This window comes from Miniopterus natalensis, chromosome 2 (assembly GCF_054644295.1).
Source record: "Miniopterus natalensis isolate mMinNat1 chromosome 2, mMinNat1.hap1, whole genome shotgun sequence".
Lineage (NCBI taxonomy): Eukaryota > Metazoa > Chordata > Mammalia > Chiroptera > Miniopteridae > Miniopterus > Miniopterus natalensis.
Window position 1 is genome coordinate 112,765,608 of NC_142082.1, and position 25,831 is coordinate 112,791,438.

General features: G+C 40.7%; 1 protein-coding gene and 1 non-coding gene across 4 annotated transcripts in view; both read left to right on the forward strand.

The window, feature by feature from the left end:
• Nucleotides 1-25,517, forward strand: part of POC1B (POC1 centriolar protein B) — a 90,800-nt gene extending 65,283 nt beyond the window's left edge. For all 3 annotated transcript variants that reach the window (XM_087814502.1, XM_016215240.2, XM_087814503.1), the window contains 2 exons: nt 20,358-20,576; nt 23,957-25,517. In XM_087814502.1, coding sequence (XP_087670628.1) covers nt 20,358-20,576; nt 23,957-24,061 — 324 coding nt within the window. In that variant the 3' untranslated portion in view covers nt 24,062-25,517. The remainder of the gene's footprint in view (nt 1-20,357; nt 20,577-23,956) is intronic.
• LOC148093780 (U6 spliceosomal RNA) lies at nt 7,716-7,822 on the forward strand. Its single transcript, XR_015714106.1, has one exon. It is a non-coding gene; the product is annotated as a U6 spliceosomal RNA (small nuclear RNA).
• Nucleotides 25,518-25,831: the final 314 nt, after the last annotated feature.

The window sequence follows — 25,831 nt, forward strand, 5'->3', positions numbered from 1 at the left end:
CTCTCCACAAGTTAGCCTTAAAGAGGTGTGAGGTAACTTGCCCAGCATCACAGCATCTCGGAAGTGACAGAGGCAAGCTAAGGCCCAGATTGGACTAAGTTCAGAGCCCAAACTGTGAGTCCCTGCACCCTACTGCTCCCCCAAATGTCTAAGATACCCAGATCACATGCCTTGTGAATATTTCTTCACTGTAATATAGTATAGTAACCAAAAAGGCGTGATCAGTTTCTCTGCTTAAAACAAAAAAAAAGGAGAGAGAAATATTGAGGACCTCCAGTTCCAGTATGGGGAAATAGCCCTACAGTCATGGCTTGAAATCGGTTACAGAGGCTACTTTGGTATTTTATACATTGCCTATTCCCACTGGCCAAGTACTCAAATCTTTGGCATGTACCAGACTTTTGCAAGAACAAATTCTTTTTCTTTTAATTCCTTTTTTTAAATTGAATTTATTGAGGTGACATTGGTTAATAAAATTATATAGGTTTCAGGTGTACAATTCTACAATACACCATCTATGGTTATATTGTGTGTTCACCACCCCAAGTCACTTATTATTATGATCCTCAAAGAGTTGTGTTTAAGAAACACTTGCCTCTTACTGATTATCCAGAAGGTGCGCCATATGGTGTGCTCATCATAGGTTGTTCAAGCCTGATTGTGAGGCTGTGGCTTCCTGGTATGAATAGTTGCGTGATCTCTCCTGTCTGTCAGTCTGTTTCATAGTGATACAATGGCTTTACCACCTTGGCAGGGCTTTATTACTTTTCTTTTACTGCTTCCCCCTGACCCCCAACCTCACCCTCTCTCTAATTTTCATTTTTTGTTTGTTTGTTGTTGTTTCTTTTTTAATCCTGACCCAAGGATAAGTTTCCATTGATTGGAGAGAGAGAGGGATGGGGGAGGGGGAGAGAGAGAGACATGTCGATATGAGAAACATCGATCGGTTGCATCCCGTATGCGCCCCGGCTGGGGATTAAGCCTGAAACCTAAGTATGTGCCCCGACTGGGAATCAAACCCCCAGCCTTTTGGTGTACGGGGTGATGCTCCAGCCAGCTGAGCCCCGGCCAGGCCGTTTGTTGTTTTTAAGGAAGGATATTCTTTATGGCAAGAATTGCCTGTACTTAACTTTTCTTTGGTGTTATTTTTTTTTCCTTTGTTGTTCTTATGCTGTTAGTTCTGGTGTGTGCAGGCATTATTTCCTTTGTGAACAGATGATAACATCAGTTTCCATCAGATTTGGTTACAGTGTAATTTTTATAAGGTGAGTTCTATTTTCCATTGGCTTTTATTTTTAAACAGAGCTATGGGGTTTTTCTGTGTTGTTGTTGTTTTGGTAAATACCCTCAACTTATTGTGTTGGAAATCTTGTGGGCAAGGTTTAGAAACATATCCAAATCCATAATATTTAGTTTTTTTGGTGTGTGTTTTTCTGGTGATTTGAAGCAATTTTATGGCTATGCACCTATTTACAAAATACTGACCATCTCCTCCAACCTTTCTTTCTCTCTTGATATTATTCCGCAAGCCACACGTACCCACAGTCCCGGGGGATCCAGGCCTTCCATGTGCATGACCCCTCAGACTCCATTCCCATCTCTTCTTTGGGAGCAGTTATGTCGCAGAGCTATGTTACAGTGTCACACCTTGTCCCCATTGGTGGATCTCTCACAGAATTTTCATAGTTCGCTTGGACAGTTCTGTCTGAAGCTTCATGTTTAATAAAATGAATCTGTGCCCTCATTCTCTAAGGTTGACATTATATAAAATAAGTTCATTTCAAATGACATCTAGCATAAGGCAAAGTACCATGCTGAGTAAATGTTATTCTAGATTCAGAAATATGCATGTTGGGGATAATAATAATTTAATGAAATTTCAGGATACAAGTAATTTAAATGATTACATATTTTAAATAGAACTGGAAATATATGATTAAGATAAAGTGAAGACTATTGCGTGCTTTGGAAAATCAGTCAAAAAGTTCAATTTAACTAAGAAATGTTCTCTCCCAGGTTTGTACTTTTAGAAGATTCTGTGTACATTTTGTACAATTTAAGTGCATAATAAAATTACTGAAAAAATCCATGACATTTAAAAAGTTATGTTGTCCTTCTTTAAAGAAATCATTTATATAACGTAAGTGTTCTATGAATTGTAAATGCCATAAAACTCTGGCTGTTTTACATTTTGGGACTAAAGTATCAGGGTCCATACCCTCTTCCTCCCACCTCTGGGAAAAAACAATCTCTTTCTTATACACCATTAAATGACATAAAAATTTTAAAATTTTCAAGCAAATAAGATTATGTGGTAAAAAAAAAAAAAGTCACCATTTTTTGAGCATACAGATAGGTTTAGCAAACACAATTGAGAAAAAAATTTTAAACTTCAAAATAAATTCCCTGTCCCCTTAAGTGTATTTAAAACTTTGTTTAGAGAGCACAGTTTTCTCCAAGATATTATATTATTAGCATTTTAATCAAGCATTAAGATCTTTTTACTTCTGCTAGTATGTGTCATAACCATTTTCATGTATTTATTAGTCAAGGAGAGTGGCATTCATGGAGTTTATGTCTGTTTAGTTTTAGTTTTTGCTTTGGCACTCTTTCTAGGCGGTCCTCTTGGCAACAGGGGTGCTGCGCCTGCCCGCCGCATGTTCTTTGCAGTTAGTATCTTTCATTCTATTCCCCATCACAACTTATTTCTTGCAAATGTTCTAGCTGTTGTATCCAGCCCTTAACTTATATATTTTTTTCCTACAATATTTTAGTCAAAGTTCTTTTCCTAAGCACAAGGTATATATTTTACAAGAATTTTGGCAGTGAATTTTGAATAGAAAAGTATCAGAATATACTAAAAGTCTGCCTTTTCCTCCCGCCTCTCCTCCTCCTGGTGCCATCTCTCACACCAGGGTGGGGGACTTGGATATGGCCCCAATAACTAGCATTTGCTTCCCCCGCTGCTTCTTGTGTACCCGGCACAAGAGGATCTCGGGTACTGGGGCCGTCCCTGGAGCCTGGGCCAGCCAGCCTGCTAGCATAGAAAGGCCAGCACATATGGAATCAGTTTTTCTCTGACCGTAGCTCTACAGCCTCCACATGAGTGAATCTTGGCAGGAACGGAAGATCCCTCAAGTGCTAACCACGGATGAGCCCGGCTTCCGCACGAGCCGAGCTCAGGGGCTGAACCCTGTGGTGCCATCATGAGAGGCAGTGACTGGGCTGAAGCCAGGGGCTGCTCCACAGACACTGTTCATTCATTTCTCAGAAATGAACATGTCGGGCACTAGGTGGAAGCAGGGGCCTGGGGGCGGTGCAGGATGCTTTGGGTTGTAATGGTAAGCAGAAGCCATCGTGGAGATTTAAATGGGATGGTAAGAGTGAATTTGGGGCGTTTGACTAAACCAGGAGTGTGGGGGAGGTTTTCAGAGACAGTTTCCCTGAAACAGACGTATGAGCTGAGTTCTAAAACCTTGCCTTTCAAAATGTGGTCCGTGGGTGATTTGTCTGGGCATCGCCTGAGAGCTTGTTAGAGACACGGATTCTCAGGTGCCAGCGCAGACCTGCTGGATCAGACTCTGCGTTTAATAAGGTCACCAGGCGTTTCATGTGTACTCTGAAGCTTGGGAAGCATTGATCTAAAGGTTCAGTAGGCGTGAGGTGAGAGGGCGGAGGAGTCCTGCGGTGTCCTAGGCGGAGGGAACTGTGTGTGCAAGGACTGTCTTACAGGGGCGCTAGGTGCGCTGTGGGGCCAGGAGAGGCCTGGAGCCCAGGGATGCAGGGGAAAAGGTGGTGTCATAGCAGCCAAGAGAGGCGTGTTTCGAGAGGACGGGAGTAGTCAACGTTGCTGAGAACCAAGAGAAAGGTTGAAAATGTTTGGTGAATTTAGCAGAGATTTTTGGTTATCTGCTGAAGAATTTTTTGATGGAGTAATGCAGGCGCAGGCCAGTATAAAGCGAATTGAACAGTGAGTGGAAGGAGAGGGGTGAGTAAAAGAGACAGCTAAAATAGATTATTCTTTTATTCAGTGTATTTGCTGAGTATCTTTTTATGCCCAGGAATAGTGGTATATGCATAAGTTGCTATGGGAGTACATCAGTGGCGTGGTTAAATAAGGAGTGTGTGTGTGTGTGTGTGTGTGTGTGTGTGTGTGTGTGTGTGTACAAGAAAATTAGGGCAGGGTACAGAAAGTTTTACCAGAGACAGCTCGCTGCCCAGAAGGGGTGGATACTTAAAGCGACTCTTTAAGATTGTGCCTGATTGCCCTGCCGGGCGTGGCTCAGCGGTTGAGCGTAGACCTGAGATCCAGGCGATCAGGGTTCGATTCCCGGTCAGGGCACATGTCCGGGTTGTGGTCTCGATCAATGACTCTCTCATCATTGATGTTTCTGTCTCTCTCTCTCCTTCTCCTTTCCTCTCTCTGAGATCAATAAAGATATATTTTTTAAAAAAAATTATTAAAAAAAAAAAAAAAAAAGAATATGCCTGATAATATGTGGATCAAGGACAGGGCTCAGGCAAAGGCAAGGAGGCTTGGGAGGGGAGGGTAAATTCAGGGGGCCGTGGACATTATGGGTGGCTGCAGCACTGGGTGGGATTGAGGGGGACAGCAAGGAGTGAGGCTGGATCACGAATGACTTTGAGGGCCGCTTGAAGGTGTTTGGATTCTCCTTAAGAATTTTAGGAGGACCAGTGAAGGATTTTTTTTAAGCAGGAGAGTGACAGGAGGAAGAGTTTGAGAGCAGTTCCTCTGGAGGTGTGATAAAGAAGTTGGAGGAGGGTGAGACTGGAGGCAAGGAAAATTAGGAGGCAGCTCCAGGAGTGATCCGGACGGAAGTGAGGGGCGCCTGACCTAAAGCAGCGCCATAGGGCAGGGGGAAGAAACTGCTCGTGAGATCCTGAAGAGACATGGGAGGAGGGGGATGACTCCAGAGTATCTCCCAAATTTGGGGCTGCTGAGTAGATAATGGCGCTGCTTACCAGGGTTGGAAAGAGGTAAGGCTTGGGTATGGGGCATCCATTCCAGAAGTAGAGATCTGAAAATCTGTAATTGATCAGCCAAGCCATGGGGTCCCACAGGATGACCCCTGCTCTGCAGCTCCATCGTACATGTAGAAATGATTACCATAAACAGGTGATCCCTCATTCATCTGCAGGGATCAGTAGAAGACTGTTTGTTTGAATAATGCTGGGTATTCGGTAAATACTGTGACTGAAATATGAAGCAAATAAAAGTGGTTACATTTAATGGCTTATCCATAGCAGAGAGAGTGTCCTGCTGCTGCTTTAAGATCTTCCTGCTTTCTCCTCCGTGTGTGTGTGGGTGCGTGCGTGTGTGTGTGTGTGCGTGTGGGTGCGTGCGTGTGTGTGCGCACGTGTGTGTGTGTAGATAAAGTATCATGATCCTTAACCACTCTTATTACAAAGCTATGAATCTGGTTCTCATTCTCTTAGACTCATGGCATCTGTGATATTTTTGAATTTTATGGTAGTATTTGAATATTATTTCTCCAAGACCATTATTCCCCATGGTAATCGGTTAAAAAAAACCAACACCAGTCTTTATAAACACAGTCATTTTTATTGCCTTTGGTTTCTGAGTTTCTTTCACCAGCAAAATAAAGAGGAAAAAACCTACACCTTTCTGCACACAAAAATGTAGGAAAGAAAAATACAGTATCACTATCAAACAGTATACTGTTATCATAGCATCTTATTTTTAGTTACTTATAACTAAGTATTTGTTATTGATTTTCTACCCATAAGCTATTCTTTCCAGGAGATTTTATGCCGTAATTTTTCGACTATGTCCAGTTACGTTATCTTTATCAAGGGGTTAAATATTTTAGATGAAATTCATTGATTTAAATACTTGATATTTGATTGGCATCCTACATGATTATTAGAAAACTTTTTTATCCATGAAAATGATAAGACCAGAATTTTCAACCAGATGTTGGGTCTTTGACTACTAAGTACTTTTCAAAAGTATTGTATACATTTTTCAGGCAGTTGCCTGAAAACAAACCTGTTTTCCTTTTGAAAACTACATCTGAAAGTGTCTTAACATGTTGTCTTGGATTTGTTAAACAGTAATTTTTATTTTAAATGTATAGTCAGCATATATGTATTCACTTACTAGTTAACATTTAGTATAGCTGATTTACTTATTTATTGAACTGCCACCTACCCTTAAATAACTTATTATTTAATTTGAGAAATCAGACATAGATGGGGAGAATTTTTTAAAAATTTGGAATATAATGGATAGAGAAACATCTTTAATTCAAAAATTTTTATTAATTACTTTGAGTGCTTTGCACATAGGAGTTACTCAGCATGTTGTCAAGTGCCTGAAAGAGGGTACGTTTTGGCTTCTGCCTCCTGGAAAGATGCAATTTAGATTTTAGTGGCATGGGAGCAGGACACAGTATGATGATATTGATGATGATAGGTAATTGAATATAAACCATAATTAAACTCTTATAATGTAGCTCAACAACCTTATAATGTAGCTCAGAATTATTTTCTCCATTTTATAGATGAAGAAATTGAACTTAGAGAGGTCAAGTAATTTGTCCAAGGTCACACAGTTAACACAAGGAAGAGATAAGATTAAACCCAAGTCATGTGACTTGATGTGCCACTCATATAGCCACCATATCATATAATAGAGATGTAAATGAGTGGCAGATTGCATCTACTTGGGGAAGAAGAGAAAGGACTATTATTTTGCAAATGCAAATTAAAGTCAACTAATATAATGTACACTGGTATCCTGAGTCCACATAGAAAGCTTTGACTCTGTTTCATGAATGATTTAATGAATCCTAAATAGATAGAAGGGTGATTCTCAATCCCCAGCTATGAATATGCATTACTGTTATAATCACAGTTATCATTAATCATACTAGAATACTCACATTATTCTAGATGGCGACTAAACAATAAATATAATATTTGCCCTCTAAAAGATGTTCTGTAAAGCATGCCAGTATTCTGAATGTGGCTTTGTTAAAGGATTGGTTGAATCTTTGCCTTAAAATTGCTTCTTCATAGCATTGAAACAAATACAGTAAAGTATTCAAGTGAGCAAAGGATGATTTACTTCATGTGTGTAATTTAAAAGAATTATCTCATGACTTTTAACATGCAGCTTGCTTCATTTGAATTTGGCATTTGAAGAGTTTTGAGTAACAGAAAATAGGGTCTGTAAGAAAGGCCAAAGAATGGCATTATTTATCTCAGAGACTAAGCAAGCCCAGGAAGTTATTTTTCAGAAATGTTCAATGTAATGCTTCTGATTCTGTGATCATCTTATGTGTTTTTTTTAAAATGCATATTTGCATACCTTGCTCCTAGTTCTTCTTTTAAAAACAAATAAACTTGTTTTTATTGATTTCAGAGAGAGGAAGGGCAAGGGAGAGAAAGATAGAAACATCAATGATGAGAGTCATTGATCGGCTGCCTCCTGCTCACCCTGTACTGGGGATGGAGCCTGCAACCCCAGCATGTGCCCTGACCGGGAATCGAACCCTGACCTCCTGGTTCATAGGTTGACACTCAACCACTGAGCCATTCCGGCCAGGCTGTGATAATTTTATGCTTCACAAAAATAACAAGGATAGTTATCTGAGGATGTAATTTGACTCGTGGATTTGGTTGGCTTTTTCTGTACATATGCATTGTTGTGATAATAAAGTAGTGGTGGTGTATTTGCTTTGGAAGTGCATATACTAAAACTGAAATGATACAGAGAATACTAGAGGGGCCGCCATGTGAGGAAAACATGAAATTTATAAAATAGTTACTATTTTTTGGAATTCTGTATTTGTAGATAGGGAAACACAATGTCATTAAGATGCTTATTCCCCCCAAATAAATCTACAAATTCAAGGCAATTACAATAACATTCCAGTAAGAATTTTAGTCAAACCCAAAGAGTTAATTTTAAAGCGTATATGGAGAGGACAAAGGGCCAAAAATAGCCAGGAGAATTTCTAAGCATTTGAAGGTTAGGGGCTTGTTAAACTCTAAGTGTGATGGTATTATAGGGATCGATAGAAAGAGTTCGTAGAGGAGAGCACATAAACAGACCCACACGAATATAGGTGGTTGGTATATGAAAGGCCTGGCTTTGCAGACCCATGAAGATGTGTTGCTCACTAAATGGGCTGTTCAGTAATTGTTGCTGGGACAACTGGGTATGTTGAAAAAAATAAAATTATGTTCTTACTTTTAACCACAAACAATATCAATACCAGACAGGTTAAAAACTTAAATAAGAAAAACAATACTTAAAAAGTTCTAAAAGAAAACAGAAGAATATATTTATGCCTTCTGGGTAGGCAAGAATTGCTTAAATAAAATGTGAAATATACAAATCATAAAGAATTTTTAAAAATTGGACTACATTTAAAACAGAAACTTGTGTAAATAAAAATAAAATAAAGCAAACCATAGAGTAGGAGATGTGTTACAAGATAATGGTATCCAGAATATGTAAAGAACTTTTAATATAAATTAGAAAGAAGAGTAGACCAATTAAAAGTAGACAAAAGATTTAAACAGGTGCTTTGTAGAATTATCAATATACACGTAAAGTATGCTCAAGCTACCAGAAATCAAGGAAATGCACAATGAAATTAAAGCCATGAGATACTATTTTCTGTTCATAATCTTGTTAAAATTTAAAATGTCTAACAACCAAAAATTGTTGACTTGGTAGAAAAAGGGAGATTTTCTTCAGCTCATAGAAGAACAACTTGATTTTACCATTTTGAACAATAGCTGGTAAAACTATGACTTAAGTATTCCACCCTAGGGAAACTCTCGTACCTGTATACAGGAGACATTCACAGGAATGCGCACTGTAGCGTTCAATACTTGTTAACAGGAGAAGGGACACATAAATTGTGGAATAGTCAATCAATGGAATGCTATTTGGCAGTGAAAATAAATGAATTAGACTTACCTGCATCACCATGGACAGGCCTAAAAATGTTGATTAATAGAAAATACCAAAAGGATCTAATATAATTCTATTTTATGTGAAGTTCTAAAACATGTAAAAGCAAGGCTACTGTTTAAGGGTGTCTGTGCGTGCGATAAAAGTAAAGGGACGTTGGCTGTGATGACAGCTCCGTGTCTGAGGTGGTGGCATGCTTTACAAGGTGGTGGCATGCTTTACAACGGTGGGAGATCAGTCAGAAAAGGGTACACTTTATATCTTAAGGTGGGTGGGATGGTTGCTTTATTACTCTGTAAACCTTTTCATTGAATTTTTAAAGTATAGTTGAAACAAATGAATCAGTTGTTATTAGATTTAAGAAAAGAAGGATTACTGATTCATTCAGAATCGCTAGTGTTGCAGTGAGGCTGTTTTTCTTACTCACTCATATTATTAATTTCACTTGATTGCTGTTGTTCATGCAAAGAAAGGGCAGCTTCCTGAGAGGCGCGCAGATGGCTTTTTTGAGACATAATGTGGGTGAAACTAAACCAAATATGGCTTTCAAAGTTTAGCTTCCATTTTTTCCCACGATGTAATACTTAATTGAATATGAAATATCAAATTAAAAATATATAATTTTGAAACATAAGCTATTACATGCCTCAGAATTTAGATTCTCTCTCTCTCTCACACACACACACACCTTTTTTGAGCAAGGAGTGAAATATAACTATAAATAGTGGTTTATTTCCACCCTAGTCATTTCAGAACGCTGCATAAACTATTCTTGTTGAATTCTGTAAGAAAGAGATCATAGGAACCCCTTACTCTGTAGCCCTTTGAGGTATAACAACAGGATTCACAGAAGCAGTAAGGCTACGCGTTCCCCCTTTTTGAATTTACAGGAAGTTTTGTTGTTATATTTGTCTACTGGACCATGGGGAATAACATATACTTGTAGCATTTTTAGTTTAATATTAACGCAAAAGAAAGAGCACTGATTACCTTTCTGCTCAGAACTTACTCATTAGGATTTGCCTGGTGCAGTACCCTATTGTAGACTCAGCACCGGGCGTCAGGAGACAGATCCTCTCTTAAGGAAGTTATTGTTTGTGTTTGCCTAATTCTGTAAGAAGTGAAACATAGAAAGACAGTTTTGTACAGATCTTATTTGACCTTGTTGTATCCTACCCATTTGTGTCTTCAAAATTAATAAGCTTCTATAGAGAAAAGAATAAAGATTAAAGATAAAGACAGACAGTGGATTTGTGACCTCAGCTGTCTTTTCCAAGGGGAGTGAATGAATCATTCAGATATTCTAGTTGATAGCTGCATAGGAGTGTGTTTTTCAAGTCTCTGACAAAACTGAAATTTCCAGTTTGGTCTGAAGGAGAAAACTCAAAGCTCTCCGTGAAACCTTACCCCTAAAGCCTGAAGGCTCTCTCTTTGAGAAAAAGATGCATGATTTCTCCCACGGGACAAACAGAGTCTTCCTCAGTTCAGCAAATTTAGTTTGGGAGACACAAACTTTACATGACATTCTCTGGTTTTATCCCAAAAACTATTAAATCTATCAGACTTGATCAGGTGGATATGTTCTTACAAGGACTCACAGGGTGCGACCGTGTACAAGGTGGAGGAGATGTGATTCGCTCCTTCAGGATCCACAGCCTTTTGTTCCTAAAGATTTTAGAGATTGAATCCTTTGCGGTGGGCCTGTGACATCCCCATATGGGTGACTTTATGGCTCTTTTTTCTGTTTCCCTGATTGGTCCATCCGCTTCTTGGTGAGCACTGGCTTTTGATCGCAAGGAGGGAACCAGAGACAGAGCAGCCCTGAGTCGCCGCTGGCAGACAGACATTCTCTGTCGGGATTCTCCGATGAACTCGGTGACTGTCTGAGTCCTTTGTGCTGATGGTAAACTCCGCGTAAAGCCTCCCACTCTTTGGCCACCACGTCTCTAGTCCGCCAACTTTGATAATTCATGAGCCCAGAACCGCTTGCAGCTCACTGAGCTTCCTGCCTTTTCCCCGCCCACCTCCACGTCTGTGCCGCTCCTTTATGTGGCTTAGGTTCTGTATCTATCTCCTAGTGCAGGCACGGTCTTGCCTCTTTCTTCTGCTGTTGTCTCATCAAGAAAACTTTCAAGCTGGTTGACTCTATTTCTCTGCCTAGTCCATGCCTACACTCCAGCAACTGAATTTGCCTAGGCGTCCGTGCTGACTGATCTCACTTTAATCCATTTGCACGGGGCTGCAGGGCCCTCAGGACTGCCTGGCCACCCCGGCTACCTAGGAGTTACCGCCTCGCCATCTTGTGACATCGGTGCTCCTCCTCTCTGTCTTTCCCATCGGCACACTTCTGTAATGCATTTCCCATCGTCGAAAAGGAAAGCTTCACTTGACCCCTCATACCTCCCAGCTGCTCTATTGCTCTGCTCCCCTTTATAGCCAAATTCCCCGAAAGATTGCCTGTATTCAGGTTTTTGTTTCTTCAGTTTCCACTTTTCTGAATTAGCTTCAGTTAAGCTTTGCCCCCACCCTCCTGCTCATGCCAAGGACCCAGTGACCCATCTGAATGAGCCTCTCTGTCGTGCTTGCGCATGGGGATCACTCCCTTCTCCTTGAAGCTCCTCTCACGTGGCTTTTGGGCCGCTACCCCTCCTACCTTACATGCCACGAGTCGCTTTCCTTCTCCTCTCCCTGCTTTCTAAAGTCTTTGCGACTCTTCTCTTGTCTGACTCCACAAGGAGTGATCACAGACCCATGGCTGTAAATGTTTATATGCCGAGCACCCCAACTCCAACAGAACACAAACCCCTGTACTCGGGATCCTTCCGGACCTTGTCCTGTGTACCTCTGCATCTGGCTAGTCATTTGTATCTTTTATAAAAACCATTGTATATATTCTAGTAACTCTACAACCTCAACGCAGAAGCCTCAGATCATGTATTTCCGAATGCCTTCATGACTTCGCCCCTTGCAAGTCTAACAGGCATTTTGAATTTAACATGCCCCAGAGTGGTGCTCCACCTTCCCATTGAAACACGCCTCACCAGCGGCGCTACGTCTTAATGTAACCCCTTACCCGGCTTTATTTTTCTTTATAACCATTGCCGCTACCTGATATTACATCACATATTTGTACTTTTCTACCTCACCCGCTGGAGTATAACCTTATGTCAGCAGGGTCTCTTGTGTTCATTCCTTACAGTAGGCGGGGTAATGGTCCCATCGGGATGCCCTTGCCCTCATTCCCCAGAGCCTCTGAATATGTTTCCTTATGTGGCAAAAGGGACTTTGCAAATGTGATCAAGTTAAGGATCTTGAGCCGGAGAGATACTCCGGGATTATTCAGGTGGACTCAGTGCTATCACAAGGGTCCTGTAAGAGAAATAGGGAGGCATGGGAATTAGAGGAGATACGACGGAAGCAGATTGGAGTGATGCGTCCATGAGCCGGGAGTGTGGACAGCCGCTAAAAGCCAGAAAAGGGAGGAACAATTCTCTCCTAGAGCCTCCTGAAGCCTCCTGAAGGAACGCAGCTCTGCCGGCACCTTAATTTTAGCCCCGTAAAACCTATTCTGGACTTCTGACCTTCAGAACTTGAAGATAATAAGTTTGTGTTGTTTGAAGCCTCTAGACTTATAATTTGTTATAGCAGCAGTAGGAAACTAATACGCTTCTATGCTTCTGGCTCCCAGAATTTTCCTGGCATGTAGACGCTAACTAAAATGATTTTGTTTGAATGAATGGTATGTCTTCATTATTTTAGATTCCATATGCAGATTATTGCATTTTCTAATCCCTATTTTAAATGTTATCATTAAAAATAAATGATCCATTCTTTCTTTGAACAATAATATTTGCTTTTATTTTTGTCCAGGCAAAACATATTTTTTTGTTATCCTAGTCTATTTCAGGCAGGCCTTTAGTAAGTCTGTGTGTGTGTGTGTGTGTGTGTGTGTGTGGTGAGTTAGAAATCTCAGAATGTCAGGAATGGAAAGGACTTTAAAGGCCATTCCATTGAATTTCCTGATCTAATGTTTGTGTGTTTCTCACAATATCCCTGACAAGTGACCATCCCAGATCTATTTTAGAACCTTCAGTGCTGGGAAACGTGCTTCAGCTGAGGGGCCAAGACCACTTCTGGATGAACTTTTCTGACTTTTGTCTGTTTTGTTTCCCACTTACAGAATTAAACCAAGACTAGAAATATTAGCTATAAGCCAACACTGACTTATTTAAACCCATTTATTAAAGATATATCTGAGATTTAAGTCACTGATTGTCTTTACACGTGAAATGCCTACTTTTGCATTCACACTTGAGAGAAAATCCTCACGCTGTTCTGTAAGAAGCCATCACATACACTTTTAAGGGGTAAGAGCCAAGAGGCGATCTGCAGCTCAGTGATAACCGCTTGCATTGCTCCCTGGTTGCGCCTCTGCGGGGGCTTTTCAGACAGTAATTTTTAGTAGAAAATGATATTGGTTTCACCTTGGTTTACGCTTCTCTCCAAATACTGTCAAATTATTAATATTTCTATTTTGTGAATGGCTCAGCTGATACAGGACAGTGCACTGAGTTCAGTTCAACAAAAGTTGAGCTGTGTGTTTCATGCACTATGCAATGCGAAGAAAAGGACGATCACGTTCTGGGTCACGCCTATGAGACGGGGTAAGAGGGTGTCCCTTAGAATCTAGTAGGGAATGTAGACGTGGAAGCACAGATATAACAAGGACTTAGAGATGCTCTGCTGGCGGCACGAACAGAGGCTCCTGGAGTGAAGCGCAGCCGGGATTCGTTCCCACGCGCCTGCGAGGGCAGCCGGAGGGGAGGGAGAAAGCAGGTAAATGCAGTGCGGGAACTCGCATGTAACCGAGCAGCACAGTACCTTGAATGGCCCATTGTTTATGGTATTAATACTAATAGTTTAGGTGTGTGGACCTCAATTCCATTGCTGAATGGTGAACTTCCTAATAAAAATTTGCTTTCAGATGCCATAGTTTTCACTTTCTACCAAACATTAAAAGAATTCATTCTCTAATGTATATGACATATGAAAAATTATGCATTGAAATTAACCGTGGCATTTAAACAACCTGTGAGGAGTCATTTGTCCACAGAAGATGACAGGTTTTCTATCCAGCTCTCAGGATTCTCAAAGTTGCTTGCATCAGCCAGCTCTGTATTTTTTACACTATTTAATACATTCAGATGGAAAGTGAAGCATTTTAACCCATAGAGATAAGGATTTCTCAGCCACCTAGGTTCATTCCTGCATTTGGTGAGGCTGCGTTTCCCATCTTTGAAATGGCAACCAGGGGCTCATCCAAGGAGCACCAAGTGTGGTGATTGCCCTGCCATCCTTGGGCATGAAGTGGGTCCCTGGAGAACCGCCGGTTTCGTGGAGGAAGGCACCACATCTGACTTGTTCTCTGAGGTGGCTTTGACGCCTGCCGTCGGAGGCCTTTGTTGCATGAATCAGTGAATGAGTTGTTACCCTACTGTACTCCAAGGTCAGCGGTAAAAGTAAGAGATGAGGGAACATGGTGTGGGTTCTTCTTTTTGTGGACCACTGAAGCATTTGTTCTTTTTCACAGTCTTTCAGTCATTTGTCTGCTGGTGTTTCTTGTTCACCCAGCAGTTCATTCAGTGTGCCAGGCACTGCCAGGAGTCTCTGCCTTGCTCCGTCCTAATCCCCTCACCACAACAGACTCCGGAGCAGGCATCACATTCACACTGAACACTGATAAAGGCTTTGGGTGATGTCGGTACTCAGTAAGCCTTCACCCAAAAATGAATATTAGCAACTTTGAAGTAGGAGGGGACCTCGCTGTATTGGGAGCGGCAGGTAGCGAAGCCTCTTTTGTTGGATTCCTAGTAATAGCTCAGAATCTTAAACATTTTTCCCCCTTCTCAGTTGTTTTATGTTGTTGTTGTTCTTTATGAATGAGTGCATTGAAACCTCCCCAAGTTCTACATCTCTCTTTCCCTGTATAAACAGGATGCAAAGACAGGGTTGATTGGTGAGAAAGGACCTCCTAATATCTAGATCCCAAAACCTTTGAGAGACAGAAAGACAGGAATGTCAGCTGGCTAATGTTGTGGGATGGAGATCTAGTCCTTTTCCTCTCTGCCTTCACCCTTTCTCCTCTGTTGTCTCCATGTGTCATAAAGTATTAATGTATTTGCTGCTGGTCACAAGAAAATGCTGTTAAGGTGTATTGAAAATAGGCTATGATCCTAAGTCTTTTCCTTGCCCTATTGCCCTTTCTTCACTAACTACCCTGACTGCAAACCCCTGGAGTTCAACTACTAACTTGTTATTAGGTTCAGGCCTTTCCCCAGGAACTGCTGGAGCTGCTACTACAGATCACTAGTGATATCTGCAGCCATGCGTGCACACACTTAGGTAGGTTGTGATTCATGTAAAGAAAGGCTGTCTTGGTTATAGAGAATTTGGTTTTCATATGTGAGCACCGTAATAAAATCTGCATATAAGTGGTTAACATATTAAAAATATTCAAGTTCCTCCTAAGTCTAGGGGATACAGTGGTGAGAAGAGTGGGCATAGCACAGTCTAGTGAAGGAGACAGGCAGTAAGACAAGGAACAAATGTATAAACACAGGCTCTGATCAATTATGGCAGAAAACATCAGGATGTCATGCTAGAGGAGGAAGTCCTGCTTTAGGAGGATGGGCAGAGACTGCTATTCTGGAGATGTGACAATTATGCTGAATTTAGAGATCAAAAAGGATCCCATCATGCGAGGAAGGCAGAGAAGGCCATTGCAGGCCCAGCAGAAGCCATGTTAAATAAATAAATAAGCCTGTCCTTTGAGCAGGAATTATTTGTTTCGGGGGGATGATTGTGCATGGCCGTCCGTCCAGGCATGGTCCGCAGCCCGAGGTGGCCGCCGGGATCAAGAATGCAGACTGTGGTTGTGAGGCAGGACTTCCTGGCAAACCCTTTGCATATTCCACGTGCTACCTAAATGTGCTGTCATCTTAGTCTTTGCCACCAGCCCATAGCTGGGGACCCACCTAGATAGGTAAGTGCTGTATGTTATTTTCCCGGTTCCTGTAGCTCAGACAGTGAAGAGAGTTCCCAGATGCTTCTGGGCATGTCTCATGAGAAGCGTCTGAAATCCTTTATGGTGACTTGTTTTTTCATGATCTGTGACTGATGAAATTCTGCTTCTGGACATTTGAAGGACAATTTTAGCTTTTCTTTCTCACATGGAGTTGAGTAATTCAAAGTGATAGTAATGGAATTGTTGTGGGAGCTGGATTTTAATGAGTACATCAGCCCCTAAAAAGGCGTTCTCCCTCAGATAGTTTAGCTTCACACTCTAACATATCACAAATGTGAGAAATTTGAGGGAACAGAGCGTAACTGCTCAGAGAGCAAGGTGGTGTTTAGAGATAAATATAGCCTGCTAGACAGTAAAACAAAAATGTAAGTTAATAAATTTCTGAGGAAGAAAAGAAGAAAAGATAAGTTATCAAATGACTGAAGGCACCTGAACGTCTAGGGTTGTGCCTCCCGCTGTTAGGTCCCCTCGGCTTAGAACAGTGCCTGGCGCAGAGCCGGGCTCCAGAAATACCTGCCGAGTCCACAAGCGAGAAGCCCCCGAGTAGGTAACACGTGGCTGCGCAGGAGTACTAAGGCTTTATACATATTTTTAAAATAAGCGTGAATTCTGAATGGTGGATTTTGACTTTGTTTTTATTATTTTCAGCAAATGGTGAATTAGTAAGATTATGACAGACAGAAGCTTGACCATCTTTATTTTCCTAAAAAAATGGTTGGAAGGATGGTGGGAAACAGTGGCTCTGATCCCAAAGTTACAGTGCCCGAGTCCTGGCACCTCTTAGATTCATGGCTGGTTTCCTGCGTCTTCCCTACCCATGTGGCCTTGAACAAGTGGCTTAGTCTGTACCTCTGTTTTCTCACTTGTAAAGCGGGAATAAGAGTAGAACCTGCCTGATAGGATTATTGTGAGGATTAAACCAGTTAAGATGTGTAAAGACTGGAAACAGTGCCGAGCGCACACACAGTAAGCTCTATAATGCTAATTTTCATTGCTCCCCCCCCCCCCAATCATTACCATTATCATTAGAAGTGTACTTTCCATGTTTGAGGCAATTTCTGTTAGGAACTCTCACATCCCAAGTGATAACCAGAAATGAAAAACTGATTAAAAATTTAAAAGACACAAACTTCTGTGATGCATATATTTGGAGTTTTATTTGTTTTCTTAATAGCTTTAATGAGATATAATTCACATACTATAAAATTCACCCTTTTAAAGTGTACAATTCAGTGGTTTTTAGTATATTCACAAAGTTGTGTAATCATCCCACTGTCTAATTTTAGGATGTTTCATCACTCCAAAAAGAATTTTAGAACGTTTTTATTACTCATGTACCCATTACCGATCACTCCTCCTTCTCCCCTCTTCCCAGTTCCTATAGTCTCAGTCTGTCTTCCTATATTTGTCTATTCTGACTGTTTCATATGCACAGAGTCATGCAATACGTGACCTTTGCGTATGGCTTCTGTAGCTTAGCCTAATGGTTTCAAGATTCATTCACATTGTAGTACGTATCAGTACTTCATTCCTTTCTGTGAGTAACCAATATCCATTGCAAGGATATACCACTTTTTTTCTTTTTTTATAATCCTTGCCCAAGAATATTTTCCCCTGTCACTTTTAGGATATTTTCTCCATTGCTCTTCAGAGAGAGTGGAAGGGAGAGAGAGAAAAACATCAATGTGAGAGAGACACATCGACTGGTTGCTTCCTGCACGCCCCCAGACCGGGGCCAGGAATCGAGCCTACACCTGAGGTACGTGCCCTTGGCTGGAACTGAGCCCGGGACCCTTCAGTGTGCAGGCCGATGCTCTAACCACTGAGCAAGACCAGCTAGATGGATCTGCCACATTTGGCTCATCCATTCATTCTCACAGCATTGGGTTGCATATGGATTGTTTCCATTTCCTCGGCCATTATGAGTAATGCTGCTATGACATTCATGTACATGCAAGTTTTGCGTGGGTGTATGTTTTCATATCTCTTGGGCATATTCCAAGGAGTGGAATTGCTGGATCATCTGGTAAATCTATGTTTAACATTCTGAGGAACTACCAAACTGCACCATTTTGTAGTCTAACCAGCATTGTGTTAGGGTTCCAACTTCTCTCCATCTTTACCAACACTTATATCCTGTCCTCTTTGTTATAGTCATCCTGGTGAATATTAGGTGGTGTCTCATTGTGATTTTGGTTTGCATTTCCCTAATGATGATGACCATCTTTTAATGTGCTTATTGGCCATTTGTGTAATTTCTTTAGAAAAGTATCTATTCAAATCCTTTGAGCATTTTTAAATTGGGTTATTTGTCTTTTAATCTTTGAGTTATAAGAGTTCTTTATATGTTCTTCATGCAACTCTCTTATCAAATACGTGATTTGCAAATATTTTCTCCCATTCTGTGGGTTTTTCCCCATTTTCTTGTTGGTATCTTTCAAGCACAAAAGTTTTTAATTTTGATAAAGTCAAATTTATTTATTTATTTATCTTGACATGTGTACTTTTGGTGTTATATATAAGAAGTCTCTGTCTAATCCAAGATCAGGAAAATGTACTTCTTGTTTTCTTTTTTTAAATAGGTTTTTTTAAAATATATATAAGTCTATGATCATTTTGAGTTAATTTTGTATGTGATGTGAGATAGGGGCCTAGATTCATTCTTTTGAATTAAGGCATCCAGTTTTCCCAGCACCATTTGTTAAAAAGACAGTGCTTTTCCCATTAAATTGTCTTGGCAACTTTGTCAAAAATCAAATGACCGTAAATGGAAGGGTTTATTTCTAGACTCTGAATTCCGTTCCATTGATCTGTATGTCTATCTTTACCCCAGTGCCACATTGTCTTGACTACTGGAGTTTTGTAGTAAGTTTTGAAATTAGGAAGTATGAGTTCTCCAACTTAGTTTTCAGTACTCTTTTGGCTATTCTAAGTTCCTTGCTTTTCTGTAGGAATTTTAAGATCAGCTTGTCAACTTCTTTAAAAAAGGCAGCTGGGATTCTGATAGGAATTGGATTGAGTCTCTCTATAATGACTAGGAAGTATTGCCATCTTAAGACCAAGTCTTACGGTTCATGAACATGGGATATGGATGCCTTTCCATTTATCTGGATCTTCATTATCTTTTGGTGATGGTTTGCAGTTTTTGGTATATAAGTCTTGCACATCGTTTATTAAATTTATTTCTAAGTATTTTATTCTTTTTGATGCTATTGTAAGTGGAATTGTTTTCCTAATTTTATTTTTAGATTTTTCACTGCTATATATTTTGAGGGGTTTTTTTTGGTGTGTTTTTATTTTATTGTGGTAAAATATACATTACGTAAAACTTACCACTTTAACCATTTCTAAGAGTAGTTCACTGGCATTAACTAAGTATTCGCAGTAACCATTCCCAGTATCTATTTTAAGAACTTTTTCATCATTCCAAACAGAAACTATGTACCCATTAAACAACAGGTACATAACTCCACATTTCCCTCCTCCCAGCTCATAGTAACCTCTACTCTATTTTCTGTCTCTGAATTTGCCAATTCTAGGTACCACATGTATGTAGAATTATACAGTATTTTCCTTTGTGTCTGGTTTACTTAGTGTAATGTTTTTAAGGTTCATCCATGTTGCAGCATGTATCAGAATTCCATTTATATTTGTGGCTAACTCCATTGTTTATACATTTATCTGTTGATGGATATTGGGTTGTTTCTTTTGGCTGTTTTGAATAATGTTACTATTAATGTTGCTGTACAAGTATCTGTCCAAGTCCCTACTTTCAGTTATTTTAGATATATACTTTGGAATGGAATAACTAGATCATATGGTGATTCTACCTTTAACTTTTTGAGGAACAGTGAATTTGTTTTTCAGCAGCCACTGCATTTTATATTCCCACCAGCAATGCACAAGGGTTCCAAGTTCTCCACTTCCTCACCAACACTTACCTTCCACTTTTTTTTATAATAATCACCTTAATGTATGTGATATTTGTTTTTCAATTAAGAACTAGAGTACATCTAACAATATTTTAATGGTAGAACAGCTAATCCTTCAGACAGATACATGCAAAGTGCAGTTCATTAAAAAAAAAAAAATCAAGGAAAAATTTCTCTGTTTATTGTTAGCTTTTTTCCTTGTTAGAATTGTAATTCCCATACTTTGTCGTAGTTGAGAATAAACAACTAAAGGAAAGCTGGGCTTTTAGAAAGAAAATATTGAAATATTTTATATATATATATATATATATATCATTTTAAAGTTTGGAAAATATAACGAACACTTTCTGTCCTTTCTGTGATTTCAAAGGCAACGGAAACTATTGTTAGAACTGTACCAGAAAAGGGTGAAGAGCTGTGCAGGTATTTCTTGAATCCTTCTTTAATGCCATCGGAATATGCATCAACAACCTTGAAAAAGAAAACAGAAGACGTGAGTGACCTCCCTTCTGAGAGTCAAAGAAGCATACCACTCGCTGTGACTGAAGCTTTGGAGCACATTATGGATCAGCTCAACGTTCTGACACAGGTGAGTTGGTGTGCTTTGCTCTGGGGGTAGGATACGCAGAACAATCCTGGCTGCAGCAGGTTGCAGAACTGGCAGAGCTGGGGGAAATTTTTCTTTCTTAGAAAGGCAAGCTCAAGGTGGCAATCAGTATAGCAAGGCATGCTCTGCAAGATCTTGTGGAGATAAAGCCAGAGCCCTGCCACACACACACACACGCACACGCACATGGCACACTCACTCACTCAGTGCTATATCTTGCATCCAGGGGCCAGAAGGGAGCAGTAGAGACTGAAAAATAGTGGTGGGAGCACTCCATGCAAAAAATGTACTTGATCTGGGCAGTGATGTTTTACCCTAAGAATTTCTGATGTGTTCAGATTAGGACATTTTCAACGACACGTTTAGGGCCATAAGACAAATGTATTGAGATTAACCGTTTCTGGTTAGAATGAAATATTGGCAGTGTTTGGTTTACAGTTCTTCACTCTGAAGATATTCTGGCTCTCCGGCACATGCTTTCCCTCATTGAAAGCTCCGTACACTGATGCTGTGTTCTTCTGGAGCCGGTGGGTTTTGCATTCCTGTTTCAGAATCCTACCTAGCCCTTTGATGTCAGTTTTCCTTTGCAAAGAAGGAATACCATGGATGTTAATACACCAAAGGTCTTCCAACTCTTGGTCAGGAGGTATAGGTGTCATTTCAGGGAAGTGGTGTGTTGAAATGGATACACCAAAGGTTTCTCTTCCAGCTTTGCAGGGTCAGTGTTTCCTTTGAAGAAGTTTTCTCTTATTCCTCTTTGATATATGGACCGAGAACACCAATATTCGTCAGAGTGACATTGTCACAGTTATACAGAGAGAGAGAGACTATAATGTAATCTAGAGAGACATCAGTTATTTTTCCAGAAAAATATTTCAAGTTGAAATAGCTCTTGCATAGAAATAACCTAATGCTGTTCTCAGCCCTGGCTGTACATTATAATCACCTGGGCAGTTCTGCAGCATTCAGATGTCCCGTTCTCATCTCCGGAGAATTCATTGATTTTGGCCTGGGATAAGGCGCTGGCATGGGTCCGTCAGTCACCCCATATGCTTTTGTGTTAGAGCCACTAAGTACAGGGTAAAACATTCAACTCCATGCGAGATTTAGTTTTCGTTGGCTTGTTTCCCACGTTGCCGTGGCTGCCTCAGCTGCGCGCTCGCGTGCGATGTTGGGCCCTCGTGACGTCTCCCACGTGAATCTTTCTCCACTCTTTCAGCTTCATGACCCATTTCTCCTTCCTTTTACCTGATTCACAGATAAATGAATCACTTTAAGCTTTATTGAATGTCTGTGATTTTTTATCTTTAATTTTTAATAGCTGGCTGGCTTTTACATATGAAAGTGGTTAAAAGCAGGCACAGCGCACTTTCAGAACGGGAACAGCGAACCCTCGGGCCAGCGCCCAGTGACACGGACGCCTTCTGATTCACCCTCATCACAGATGACTGGGCCTCTGACTCGGCTGCAGTGTTAGTAACTGTCGTTACTGAACTGTAATTAGAAATAAATTAAATGAAATTATGTTTTAGATGGTAGATAATGGAGCCAACCGGTGTTAAAAGTGTTGATAATATTCTTAACAGCTTTAGCATGCGGGATTGTGATACTGTTTGTAAAATATCTGGCAAAATGCTCGACCCATTGTAGGCACTCAAGAAATGGCAGAATAGATTACCAGCGTCAGTTATTTTTAATTTGTCATTATTAGTAGTATCAAATATGAAAGCAAAAGTGATTAAATAATGACATTTTAAAAAATTGGTTACCTTCGGAGGATGTTAGGACATTAATTCATTGTCTTGAAATTTGCTGACTAAAATAACCAAATATTTGTTCTGCCTTTCCCCTAGGAACTCTACCACTGGGTAACCAAGTAGTAGATGAGGGAAATGTCTCCTATTTAGAAATTATTCTAATATAGTTTTAATGATGGAATTAGAATATCATCACTAACAATCCCTAAGCATTAATAGATCTTGGCATTGAGTAGTTACTAACCTCATGAAAAGAGAAATGACCAAACCTTATTAATGTGGCTTCCAGTGAAGGAATAGACCACTGTTTATCATCTTACCTAGGGATCTAATCTAAGTCTTATCAGACTTTGAATCCAGCTGCCAACTGACAGAACATAAGGAGGGTGGAGGAGCAGACTGCACCGTACCTGAGTGCGCCCTTCCCAGAGTCCAGGCTAGTGGGAACTCTGCATTCAAATGGCCCGAGCCTGGCCGCAGACAACATATAAAAAAAGGAAGAGAAGGGATAGGAGCCTATTGGTTAAAAAAGACTTTAAATGGCACATCAACCCTTGAAAATGGGTAAGACAAAATTCTACTGTGTAGGGATGTACATGTGAAAGGTTAAATGATAAAGAAATTCAGGAAGTGACTCCTGTCATGGTCAGAATAGTCACTGTTAGGGGCGGGCGGGAGTGGTGATTCTGACGGATACAGGGAAAGGCTGGCAGAGTTCTAGGGCTTGACCTGGGTGCTGATTAGGAGTGTTTTTCTCATGAGAATTAATTGTGACGTGTTTTATGCAGCTTCCTGAATCTGTTTTATTTTATAATAAAAGTGTTTTTTTTAAGATGTAAAAGACTGAAGATGAAGTCGGTATCAACAAAAAATTAGTTTCTCCAAATTTAAGAGTAGTCGTGTGTCTGTGCATGTGTGTAGTCATGTACGTATTTATTAGCTGAAGGCGTTAGACTAGCTAAGATTCATCCTATCCTGTGTGCCAGGCGCTCGCTGAAGCATTTTCCATGCGTCATTTCACTCAGCCTTCCTAAGAACCCTTTGAAGTGCTATAATCATCTCTTGGGCATGAGAACTGGTAGAAATCATTTTGATATTTTCAAAATAAATTAGGTGTCCAGCCGTATAGGGTGATGTAGGTATGATCTATCATAGATTGGGTGCAATAGAATGACAAACGATGACATTAAAGTGGCACCTGGGATGGGCATGTGACACTGCCCCCATCCCCGCTCCCCACACGCCCACGTGGCTCGTGGCACCACCCAGATTGCCGCAGGTGGCCTCTTCCTTGGCATTGGAGCTCTGGAAGAGCAGACATCAGAACTGTCTACAGAGGCCTGTTCTTTTATTCTATTTTTCCTCGGATGCATCAGGGTGTGGGTTTTTTCCTTTTTTCTTTTTCTTTTCTTCAAACTGCTTGACAGTGCTTTGCCCTGGGGTAGGGCACAGAAACAGAGCAAGTTCTGGGGCCCATTTTTGAGCCAACTTCCTGGCGAAAGGGCCGCGGGTCCAGCTCTGAGAAACACCTGCTCTGCAGAGATTATCATCATTGTCCCACCACCAGGCCACCAGCCGTGGATTATTTTGTCTTCCTTTTTGCAGACTGTTTCGATCTTGGAGCAGCGACTGACTTTGACAGAGGATAAGCTGAAAGACTGCCTTGAAAATCAGCAAAAGCTTTGCAACGCCATGCAGCAGAGAAGCTAACCAGCCGAGTGTGAGCAGAGGCACGACCGCCGAGCCCAGGTGCGCACAGGACGTCAGTGCACGAGGCTCCGTGGAACACACCCGTGCGCTGGCTGGCGTGGCGTTTCTTAAAAGGGAGCAACAGAAGAAAAGGATAGTTAGGGATGAACTTAAACACTCAGATCAATGCCCAGGACTCATTCAAATCATTGCCATTTATGATTGCAGAAATAAAGTGATAAGCGCTCAAGTGGCTCTGTATTTCCCCCATGTTATTTTACATCAGCTTTCATGTGTAGCTCCAACCAGGAAAGTAACCAGCTCTCTGGATGTCACTGTTAAATTATTTCAGATTAACCATGTTCACGCAGTTCCTTAAAGCAATTAATGTATTTTTTTTTTTAGTGAACACCCTTGGGGTGAAATTACTCACCTCTATCATAGCATCCTATATGCAGAGAATGAGCTAGCGACCTGTCGTGTGTTTCTTTCAGTTCAAAGAAAACATTGATCCTTTCTTGCCGATGCCTTGAAAAGGTGACCTTATAAAAATTTCCAAAACAGAATTTCCACAGCAAGAATGCACTTATTTTAATGAGCAACAGTACATGTATGACATAGGTCAGGAGGCTTTTATTTAACGAATGGTGGACATTGTTTATCTTTGACCAATCTGAAAGAAAATGACGTTAAAACTATGTGAAGCACACGCATCTTTCCTTCCACAGATGCGTGCACTGAATGATTGAGTTGGATTCTAACCTGTGATCCCAGTTTACTAAGATCATGTTAGTATGATTTCATTCAGCTCAAAAGCCAGGGTGATGCGGGAGCAGTACTTAGAGATAGACACACGTGTGTGTCCACGTGCTTCAGACGCGTTGCTTAGGGTGATTTTAGCAGCTGAATAATAGGCACTTAAAAAACACACATTGACATCATCATCTTCATTTTTTTTTAATGAATTGTGATTTGAAATGAAAAGAAAATGAACCAGTCATATTAAAAGATCTTGGTTACAAGTTAAGAATCTTGTTTTATCATAAGCAAAATAAGAGATTAAATTGAAGCAAAGCATGAATTTTAGCTTGCTTTTCTGTTACCTATATCAAGGAAAAGGAGGTGTGAGAAGGCGGCCTGCAGCTAGGACGTCTGTGGGTAACATGGGGAAAATGCTGTCTGCCTCGGCAAACAAGAAAATGTGAGGTCCTCTTTATGTAGGAGTCTATATTTAGAAATTTTTCTCAAAGCAAATTTAATTGTATCAGGGAGGTGGTTTTTTATTATCCACGTTTTAAGTGCGTTTTTATTAGTGTGAACTTCTAGACATTTTCCAGAGTTTATGCAGACTAAGTGGCACCGTACTTCTATAACCTCATTGAGAAGGCTGAGTGAGAATGAAATGTCATACTGGTTTTGTTTACTCTTTTTTTATGCTTTAAACAATAAAAACATTTTACCCATTAAAAAAAAAAAAGTTGTTCCTTTTTTTTGCAATGATTGAAACCTGGAAATACTAAACTTGTTATTATCGAGCTGATTCCATTTTAATGCGCGTAACGGCCTCCCGGAGAACACGTCCGAGGGGCGCCCTGGGCCTCCTTCCCAGAGTTTAGACGCAGCAGGTCCCGGGCTCGAGAATTTGCAGCTCGAAGCAGCTCCCAGGTGAGCTGGTGTTTGGGGCCTGACGCCCACAGTTCAGAAACCACTGATCTGGCTCCAGCCGCTGCTCACAGCCTGATGCAGCCACGAGTTTTACAGTCATCACAGAGCTTTGTAAGTGACACAGAA